Source organism: Saccoglossus kowalevskii, chromosome 11, assembly GCF_978046115.1.
Source record: "Saccoglossus kowalevskii chromosome 11, keSacKowa6.1, whole genome shotgun sequence".
Lineage (NCBI taxonomy): Eukaryota > Metazoa > Hemichordata > Enteropneusta > Harrimaniidae > Saccoglossus > Saccoglossus kowalevskii.
Genome location: NC_140651.1, coordinates 24914688 through 24926030, shown reverse-complemented (window position 1 = coordinate 24926030; position 11343 = coordinate 24914688). Strand labels below are relative to the sequence as shown.

The window sequence follows — 11343 nt, the reverse complement described above, 5'->3', positions numbered from 1 at the left end:
TGTTGTGGATTTCTAACCTGATTTGCATAGGTCTGTACTCGCCATTTTTCTCAATTGACTTTAGAATTGTATTTCCCATTGGTTGTACATATATATATCGTCTGTAATATTTGGCCAAACTAGTCCTGCAGATGGACGCCTTTCTTTTCTTCCATGACATTGACATTGACTCATGTAAACTTAAATCGCTTACACTGTTTCTACTAGACAACTCGACTCAAAGAGATCCTACACCAGTTTATCGCAGATAGTACAGCTTTATTACTAAATCAACCTACAGTAATGATACAGGTTGCTAAATAAAAGTACAATGTCTTACATTTCTGTGAACAATCTAGATATGCCGAAGTAACAGGCAAGCCACTGATAGATGTAATAGCTACTAGTTTTTGAATTTCAGCTTTGCATAGTTCATAATACAGATATATGTTTGGCATTTGAATATATATAATATGCCCTTAAAATATATGTCCAATAATGTTGGTTTTTAATCATATATGATTTTACAACACTGTGTGAAAAAACATGCATATTGCGTGCAGTCCCTATAGCACTCGAATTCTTTTGGATATAAAGTTAACCTCCGCAATAAAGTGTTCTTGCCCACGGCCTCGGATCAGATTTGATGTCCAAGAAGAGCTATTTTTATTCTGTATAACAGGTTTTGGTATAAGGTTCAATCCGGTAATTTTTCCCAACTCAGTGAAATGAATTATTTGTTTCACTTAATCACTGGTCGGTGAACTGATATTATGGACTATTGTCACAACCAAGCACACTTAATTATTCAAACGTCACATTGAAAATCAATCATACTTTAATGCGATGAAGGTCATATAATATCACTGATAGAAACAGATACTTGAGAACAGTGTTGACAGAGCATCATCATTTCGCCTTTAACTCAATGTAGTTGTCCTGTACGTTTAGGTCAGTATCCATTTCTTCAGTAGGTTCTTGTTTTCTGCCAGAATAAAATATTGATATAGAGACGCATATTATGAGGTTGTATATTACGAAGGCAATACAGCGGGTGTAACAACCGACCAATGCATTCAGCATCCTCGTAATAACCTTATTATTATACATCTATTCCTCCCAGGAATACATCATGGGAATGCCGAAATCTAAAACGTTTAGAACAGATTTAGCGAACTTCTTTGTGTGGGGTCCGGTAAAACCCTGTGATAGCCATGTTTTGTATTATTAGAGAACGCTTACACGCGTAATCGTTCCATATTTTGATATCGCATTTCCTAATATTGTAGGATGAAAATACCCAGTGCGATACCGCACAATTACGACACGCTGTAACTTATGGCGTTACGGTGACAGATGTATAATAATAATACATGTACAGTTATTTTTAGTATTTAGTGTGCCATAAATCAAGAATTTGATGTGCAACATAAAATGTTGTAAGTAGCGTGATTCGAACTCAAATAATTCCCTTACTTTCCAAGTATCTCTGCTTCCTGGATGTTGGCAGGAAGTCTCCGCCCTCGTGTTTCAGGTAGAAACAACACCAGACACGCCGATATGATTGACAAACCACCAAACAATAGTTGTGGTAATGGATTCCAAACCTTTCGTAGTACTAGCAGTTGCGGAGCAAGGGCACTGACAAGAATGGACAATGACACTGAAGACATTACACCAATCGCCCTGAATCAGAATATAACAAATGAAGTTAAGAAATAGACTTTATGTTATAGTTAATATATTAAGGCAGTTCGATCCGAATTCAAATTGTTGCACTATTGCGCATGTAAGCATTAACATGCACAACTTTCCACTGTGTTTAATCACACACTATCATAACCCTGAATAATGAACTGACATACCCACCTATTAATCAAAAATCAATAGTTGTTTAGAGATTGAAGGTAAAATGTCTTTTGTCTCATTTTGTTTTATTTCCGCTATCCTGGTGGCATTAAGCAATGAATGAAAGCACGAGGAACATGACGTATGGTCATCAATACACATATCAACAAGCCTTGATTTACTTGTTTTTTCAGCTATCGTGAATACATGTCTTGATTGTGCTTTCTGAGGTCGGTCATGTACATTTTAACTAGTCGATGTATCCCTTTAAACACAGGCCATTTAATCCCTATATTTCCTCGTCCTTATTACTCTAGCTAGGCATTTTTCCTTCCTAGTGAATTGGACAGTTGTAAAACAAAAGGAATATCAATATTGAATTTTACGATTGTTTTAAAGCTGTGTGCACAGCTTAATCAGGATTTGTGTCTGTCATCTCTTTCACTTAGTAGGCAAACCCGGATTATTTGTTACCTTACTGTTGTTGGGAAAATCTCTCCACTGTATAACTGAGTGACTCCATATGCTGTGGTGGTTGCATACTTTCCAATCATGTACACAGCAACCATTACCCATAATGTGTTCCCACCTGGTGGATACAATTATAAATACAATCCAACATATTTCATAAAAACGTTTCAATTCGGTCCAGGATCTCAAAAACATGTACAAATGACGTTGACAAAGTTACAGTTCTCGAACTAGAATGGGACAATTTGAAGAATGGGCGACGGACGATACGATGATTATATGAACAAAGCAAAACCAAAAAAACAAATTTGGTATATCTGCGTTGTAGGTATATATAAAGTTAACTTACATTGAGGTATAAATGCACTTGATACAGTCCCTATAGTTGCTATCACTGTTGAAATGCATAGAGTGAGTTTTCTGCCAAGTCGTGTCTCCACATAATACATCGAAGTGGAATATGCTAGAATCTCGACAGCGCCAGCTATGAGCGCATTGGTGTAATCATTACCACCTAGGTTTCTAACGTTGAATGTCAATCCGTAATACAGCAAGGTTATTGAAGATCTAAGTGCGATCGAATATATAAATAATAAATGTCACAACATAGATGATAATTATTCACACAGCACATCTGTCCTCACATTAATGATATGGCCTAACATCTATTTGATTGTTGCTTTCGAGATAAGGTCTCACGTACTTCACTTTTGACCAATTATTGTTATTCAATCAAATCCAAATTCCATTGCTACTGCATCTATACTGCAGTTAGTATTACCAACATAGTTTCTCGACATAATTTTATGTTGACTAAAAATAAATATTCCATTCAGTATTAACCAAAAGATGTGCTGTACAACAGTTTTCTCATCAACATTGATGTTTCCCACGACCCACGATGTAAACACAAAAAAGCAGAGATAGACAAAAAGCTATGATAAGTCAAATCGTAAAAAAAATTGTAATGAAGGTGATTAGACGACATTGGTATAAGACGCGTTCTCTAGCAAAGATGCCCTCAATGTATTGTCAAATCTTAAAGAAAACATTTGTTTTTATTAATAGACGAATATTATTTTAGAGAACAACTTACAAACAATAAAAGATTATCAGTGTTTTCTTCCTAGTATTCGGATAATAGAAAAGTCTGAAAAAAGTATCAGTTGTACCACTCTCTGGCGATGGATTCTGGAACAAAAATAATTTCCCTATTCCTTATTATGTTCAGTTACGAGTTAAGCCAAAATGAATTAAAATGTGTGATCTCGTGTCACATCAAGTAGGCTTATACACATGATATTAGTGCCATGCGAAAGATTTGAGATCTTCTTTTGGTTTAAGTAGGTTGGTATTTATGTTACCCGTGCATCATGGCGTTGATATTTTATTCTAGTTCGGACTACGAAATATGCACATGTCAACGACTTACCTTCAAATCACTGTCCTTGCTGTTCAAGCTTTCAAATATTCCAGTCTCGAAGATATTATCGGGAAGCACGACCTTGTTGACATTAGCCATTCGCTGCATGACTTTCTTAGCTTTCTTCACTTTGCCGACCGAGAGTAACCAGCGTGGCGATTCAGCGAGTATCCTTAAGAATATTGATACATCTAATTATATGTTAGGTTGCAGATTGTGGTATTAATACATTAGTATCACTTCATTACGATGAGTATGAACATAGAGCCATGACATGCTATTCATACGTACAAACAAAGTGTGCATATAGAACGGTAATTTAGGACCAGTACTTTGAAATACAATTTAAGCTGGAGATTTGAAATAATATAAGTTGGAAAAACAATTTTGTGGACGTGATACTTACCACCAATAGGAGAGGTATACGATAGGGTGGAGGTTGATAATGAGAACCAGAACTGACCAATCACGAACATAGTAAGCTATGATAGGTAGTATACAATATCCCAAACTGTAAAATACCATAAACGCCATAGTGACAGTACCTCGTTTTGATGGGCCAACGGTTTCCGAAACTGAGAATAACGAATAAGTGTTTGTATTTACGTCATCACATATACGAGTTGTGGTTGTGTGTATGACTTGTACGACTGGTGATGTTATAAACACCGTTTGCTGTGCGAGCAATGTAGATATATCGAACCAAATTAGTGTAACTGGGCTTGCTAGTAAGCGTAGCTTGCAGGCAAGTCTGTTGTTCTGGTTAACATTTTTATTGGTTGCCATCTCAACAGCAAAACTACTATTCTAAAAACGGGTTTGAAGTACATCACTTTCGTGTGGGTGATGCCAACCTTAAAATATTAAGCATACAAAGTGGCAATTAAGCAATGACTGTGTGAAGTTATTTGGACATGTTATTTCTTCGTGGTTTTTTGGTAGCACTGAGAAACTGCTCAATACCCGGAATGGAAAATACACCAACTTCATTATTTGTTGGGATTTGCAGGATATTACGCTATAGCGCGTAACCAACAGGTTAACCAACAAAGTTACGAGACGTCTACCCTACGAATGAACTGACCAATATAATGTCATATGTGTTTATTGTATGAGGATTATATAAAGCCAGGTGAATTACTATGGGAATAAGAGTGTTATATTAAGTCCACGAAACAAATAGAATGGTAAGACTAGTTACATATACAAGACAAATTTATAGGATGCAAGTTAATTGCAGCAATTTCCCATGCAGTATATGCTATCTCACCACAATTCATGAATTCTCTGAAGTTTCCAATAAAAAATACACTTCAAGCAATTTCACAATGGACTAGAAGAGGGCTTAGGAATAAACATCCAACTCAAACACAAAGACAACATGGTCTAGAAAAACACTACTCGCATGAATGAGATCGTGTTTGTTACACCCATAGCAGACTGTGCAAAAAACTGCCAAAATTGTGTGTGTACATCGCCAAAAATATGATGAAACCTTCCCCACCACTCCCAAAATATACAAGCAAATAGACTTTAGACTAGAAGCGATAGGGATGGAAATTGACATAAATAAAACAGGCGTTGTAGTCATACATAGATAGAAAGATGTATAAGCCAAAAAATGTGATAGGGCCAGAGCACAAGTTCAAACTTGAATCCAGAGGAACCCAGAGATTTGAAATCTACTGAAGTATTATGGTTGCTAAGTTACTACATGTGATACATCTACAAATCGAAATGTCAATAGTTAAGAATAACATAGGAATAAAAAGTTACTTTGTTGAACAATTCGAAGTTCTCGTGGTTTTTTTTTAGCAAATTGTCTTACCCTAGAACATAATTATTGTACCAAATGAACCTAAAGTGCATGCACACAGAATACCCACTTTTTTACTTACACGGCAAGGGGGGACGGCAATGGATAATGAAGATCAATAAAACCATTACAAAACTATAAAATTGTACATGTTTTATTTGAAATAGATTGACACCTTTATTGTCAGGACATGATAGGATAATTGTGAAAGTCAGGATAAGAATTAAGATAGCATTATGTAATGACAGGTAGATATTGATGGGAATTCAGTCAGATATTATAGACCTAATTAAAGTTATGAGAAAGTGTGATTGTGTTTCTCAATGAAAACAGGCATATATGTGATTAAATCATGCACAACATGAAAGTACGAGAGGTTAGAGTATAGTATCGTTTTCCATGATTGTTTATATTTATATACTTAGTAAACAAACTCGTAGTTCGATTACGTCAACCGCATTCAGGTTATCTCAGAGACGGTCGGAGTATTATGAAGATAAATTAATATCAACTGCACACAAAAATATCATGGCGTGCAGGATAACGAACAGTAACGTATGATTACTACGTTTTCCCAATATATCTCTACAGATTTCTTGCAAAAAGGTCGCATAACAGCCTGTATATTTAATGTTAATATAAATCACACAATATGGCCAGATCACAGAAAGTGATACTTGACTATACACAATGTATTGACAAATATTTGTTTCTCATGTCATGTCAAAATTAAAACGATACATCTAAATAGAAAAACAAAATAAATATTCGCAGTATCAATTTTAGAAATTATGCCCAAAAAATTGTTTCCGTGATACTATCAGGATCCCCGCATAATATTTAATACACATATAACATTTTCAGTTATATGTCAGTTAGTTATGAAAATGTTGGAAACATAATAGCATAACTAATTAGTGCAGACTGAGCTTATTGAAAAAAACCCACTTGGACCACTCAAATACTCCAGGGACAACTGAAACAATTGTTCAAACTACCGACGCTAGAAAACAACTAACAGGTTGGTACTTAGGTCATTGACAATGTCAATCATCCAAAACTATGACATAGTGTGAACCATTTTGCGCATGGATCTTTTTTTCTCTCATACGTAGCAAGTTGTGGTCGAAATATTTGCTTTGTCAAATAGGTGATGTTGATGGATTGAAAAGAAAAATAGCGATAATGCGTCAACCAAAAGGTTTGAAAGAAAGAAAACAAAAGATAAAACTCTTGAATAAAACTTGTTATCTCTCCTCTCATTTCTCTAATAACGTTCCATGAGTACAATGACCAACAGAAGATCCTCCTTATTCATGTTCGTCCAGTTGCCATGGAAACTGTAATTTCGGGAATGATTTTTCTCCCGTAAGTCAACAAGTTATGGACGAATTTTTATAAACTTTTCAGCGGAGGTAGCCATTGATGCAAATACCAATTCATTAAACGTTAGCAGAGACGTGAACCCAGGTATTATGGAAACAACAGGAGGGATTGCTCTGACTACGGGGAACAACCTGCTAGATTTCGGTACATATGTGCATCTGGTAGCCTACCAGCGTTCGTATATGGTGGTAGTTGTTAACCGGTGTTTTGTTTTCACGGCATTTTACCTGAACGCGATGTGTGAGGGCGTACTTCAATTAAGTCAGATGTTAGACTCATGTGTAAAGCTTTGTTTATTGACAAGTACAGAAGACCTACGGATCTGGGCAACTCTCGATTAGACACTTCAAAACTAACTGCTTTTCTGAGAATATTTAAGGAAGAAATCATGACAAATCTGTCCATTTTGTAGTAATTTCAGCTGGCGTTTCTTGCCTGAATTATATTTTATACATGTTATTTGGAGGAAAGCAGCATATGCCGCCTTAGTGCTTAAGACCCCGTCACACCATGACGTTCTGGCTAGCGTTCTCTGGCGTTTGAGGAAACGTTGGTAGTCGCCCAAAGTCGCTAGGACAGCGCCAGAAGAGCACCGTGAGAACGCTAGTGAACGTCGGTAATCGTTGCTGATCGTCGGGGATCGGCGGAGAACGCTGTTTTGAACATGCACAAAAGTTCTCATTTGAGACCAGCGTTCTTCAACGTTTATTTGTAAACGCTGTTAAACGTTAAATAACGTTCTTCGATCGTTTTGCTAACGTTCGACGCGTTCGACAATCGTTAGTCAGTCGTTGCTCTAGCGTTACTTAGTTGTTACCAATCGCTCGCTTTGCAGTGAACAACTCACTAGCGACCTGTCAACGACCGCTGAACGTACCCCTAGCGCACATAAAGCGTGCGACTAACGTCAAATTAACGACCTAACGTTAGATACACGCTCAACACGCTCACTTAACGTTTAAAAGTCGTTCGTCGCGCGCTAGTGACACGTTAGCACACGTCAATGATTTCCAGGGGTATCTTACTTGGTCGCTCATTACACGCTCCTCGTGCGTTAGGAACACGCTAGTCATGCGTTAGGGGCACTCGTTAATCGAACGCTGGATGTGTCTACCTCGTTCCAGAACGCTCGGAAATCGGACGATTGGAACGTTCAGAGAACGCTGACCAAAACTTTATGGTGTGACGGGGCTATTAACAACAATTTTGAGAATGTATCAAAATCGCTTGAGTGGATTTCAATGACACTGTTTAGAAGGGGTTACTCTTATTATGGACCAATCTATTACATTTGGTAGAAATGTGCTACTGGCATCCATGGCAACAGCATTTTTTGGGAATGATTTTTCATTTATATCACAAACATTTATGGAAATATTCTCTTGACATAGTTGCAGAAAAACAAAAATGTTCCCCCTACTAACTAACAAGGATAGCTAACTCACTGTACAAGCGGTTAGATTTTAAAAGATCTGGATCGGTTATTATGATATACATTATTATATAATCATTCATTATTGCCAGATAGAGTTGTGGTCAAATTTCTGGAGAGAATAAACTTATTCAAGACTTAATTTCGTATTTTCAAAATAAAAAGCTATAGATAGATATATTAGTGAGGATATGTAAAAATATGATTTGCATAAATTACGAGCTGATTAATTATTTGCATTAAAACAAGTTTTGTTTACAAATGAGTGTGTCTCTATTAATCATTAACATGTTTTAACCGCCTGTCATTGCTGCTGTCAGTTAAATGTTTTATAATAAGTGCGATATAACAGTGTTTAAAGCGCGGCAGTCGTCGCGCTGCGCATGTTCGACATTTGTGTTGATAAACATTGATTTTCCCACAATCTTATGCGTTCTTCTGATGAAAATCACAGGTATGAGGTTTTACCTGGGCGCGACTTGCACTAATTACCGTCGGTGACTCCTTCCATACCTTCCAATTACCTAAAAAATACCTAATTAAAGCTTGATAACGTCTCAGTTTGTACTCGTTGATCTGCACAACAATCAAAGTCGCAATCTTTGTTTATATGAGACCAATATATCTCGCGCATGCGTGGCGCGACGACTACCGCCCTTTAAGATGTAAGTGCTTAGTTTTTGCTGACTTGCATATTTGCATACGAGATCAGAACCAAAATAAACTTTGAAGAATTTATCGCTGTAATGATTTACATCACTGCCATATAAGGACCACCACATGCCCCAAAGGAGCGACATTCTCAAAGTATGTTCCTTGTACAACGATAACAAATATAATTCTGCTATATAATTTTGTAGCCATGGAAATGCTTGGCAATGATTATTACAATACGACATACATGTATACATGTTTAAGTACAGATACAGTAATTGCTAAACGTAAGCCATGATTGAATCAGTGAAAGATGTTCATCAAAATAAATATAACAAGAGATATATAACTTACCCAATAAAAGCGATTGGTAGTATATACCAAAATATGGTATACCAATCATGAAATTACATATCATAAACATTACCACGTTTCGTACTACAGCTTGCAGCGTGCCAAACACCACAAAAATAGTTATGTTTACCATTAAGGTTGGAAGTCGGCCGATCCTGCATAATTAAAGAAGAGACCTGTATTCCCTTATATTGTAAATAACATTTTTTGAGAGATATCACTACATATGATACAAAAACCAGTAAGCCTGTGACCTGTGATTGACATGTTAGTGAATGACACACATAGAGAGAGTACATTTTCCAAGACAGTCCGGGTGTGACTGAATTGGCTACAGTTATGGAACCTTCAACTCTGTGATGAGTCTGTGTACTAGTTGATTTGAAAGAATGAGAAGTCCACACTTTTCATTTTTTAAATTGTGCGAATGCAACTCATTGGCTATATACACAAACTCTGCTTGTCATATGTATGGAGAAATTAAATGGAGGTGGTCGTCGCGCCGCACATTTGCAATTATGTGTTGATATATTGATTTTCCCACAATCCAATGCACGATTCTAATGGAAATTACAAGTACGAGTTTTTAGCGAGAACTAACTATCACCTGTCACTTTTTTATATCTTCGAATTACCAAAGAAATTACATAGTTAAAGCTTGGTAACGTCTCAGTTTGTACGCGTTCGTCTACGCAGCAGTCTAAGACGCCATCTTTGTTTATATGAGACCCATATCTCGCGCATGTGTGGCGCGACGACCACCTCTCTTTAATTTATGTGCAAGTCTTTTTAAACTTTCTCTGAAGTATGTGGCTTTTAAAATAATAACTCGGATGGTCAAAAAATGCCGCTTTTATTTTACATTACTTACTTGTCTGCCATGTAACCGATGAATACAGTGCCAAGAAATGGACCCAATAAAAATAGAGATGTTGAAATAGGGCCCAGATAATACCAGTCACAAACGAAGCCAAACTGTAACGGGAAACGAGATTTATATTTTATGTCAGTCAGTCATCATATTCGTCAAGTGATCTGTCAATTCTGCACATAGAAGTCGCATACATGCATATAATATTGCAAATATATGGCATTAACTTAAACTATCACCGCACTCCAATAAAGCACGGTCATTGTACGGTATAGTTGTATGGATGATCCGATCTTCAAATGTTTTGAAGAAACTTTGGTTTCAACAAAATCACAGAGAAGGAATATACAATATAGAAACAATTCACACAAAATAGAAGAAAATTGATTCTTGCCTCTTGTATCACCGTGGATGAATACTGGGTTGTATCAAATTCCATTCCGCTGCCACATGTCCGTGTCTCTAGCGTTTGGTTATCATAGGCGTCAATCAAATCAATGACATCACTTGTGTTGATATCATATCTAAGACAACTGCTGAATCTCCATGTGGTGTCACAGGCACCGTTAACATGCTCCTTCGGAATTGTCATACTTTTCACAAAGAAGTCACAATCTGTTGTAGCGTTAATGTATTCACATTGCTCGATAAGATCATCGTATTCAGGAATCCTACACCAATGGTCAGTTTCCGCCAATATAAAAACAAAAGAAGCTACCTTCATGCCAATTGGAATGATAGTCAGGCTGAGTAAGAAAAACGTGCGTTTCTGGAATGCACCAAACTCACCCAAGTGGTATTTCAATAGGTCATCATAGTGCTGCATATTTGCTTTTCTTTCTATGAAGACAGAAATGTCTCATCCGGTCAGAGCGAAAATATTTCGGAGAATAACCTATATATAACAGATGAGATAGATCGTATTATTTAGCAATCAACTCTAACAAGTTGGTTTATCTAATTCACGAAATGTTTATTTGGCTGTTATGCGCAACAGTACGCCGTCGCATCGACCACTGTTTATTTGGTTGTTATGTGCAACTCAGACAGTACGCCGTCGCATAGCGGACGTCGATACTCCCGCTGTACTGTCATCGTGTATACTTTTC

General features: G+C 36.8%; 1 protein-coding gene across 1 annotated transcript; it reads right to left on the bottom strand.

Annotated features, from left to right (window-relative positions):
* Positions 1-888: 888 nt before the first annotated feature.
* LOC102804946 (organic cation transporter protein-like) lies at positions 889-11060 on the bottom strand. The gene is made up of 10 exons (XM_085505304.1): positions 10629-11060; positions 10235-10338; positions 7151-7287; positions 4128-4296; positions 3731-3893; positions 3395-3489; positions 2648-2865; positions 2302-2416; positions 1456-1665; positions 889-964 (listed from the first exon to the last, which is right to left on the bottom strand). Exons 1-10 carry the CDS (start codon positions 11058-11060, stop codon positions 889-891), a joined length of 1719 nt encoding a protein of 572 aa, XP_085361430.1.
* Positions 11061-11343: the final 283 nt, after the last annotated feature.

What these genes read in the sequence shown, in the direction of transcription:
- LOC102804946 (XM_085505304.1), bottom strand. Translation starts at nt 11,060, where the DNA reads ATGCAGCACTATGATGACCTATTGAAATACCACTTGGGTGAGTTTGGT. An exon ending in CCCTCACACATCGCGTTCAG is followed by an intron (nt 4,297 to 7,150) that starts GTAAAATGCCGT and finishes CGTTATTCTCAG; the next exon opens with TTTCGGAAACCGTTGGCCCA. An exon ending in CTGATAATCTTTTATTGTTT is followed by an intron (nt 2,866 to 3,394) that starts GTAAGTTGTTCT and finishes GATCGCACTTAG; the next exon opens with ATCTTCAATAACCTTGCTGT.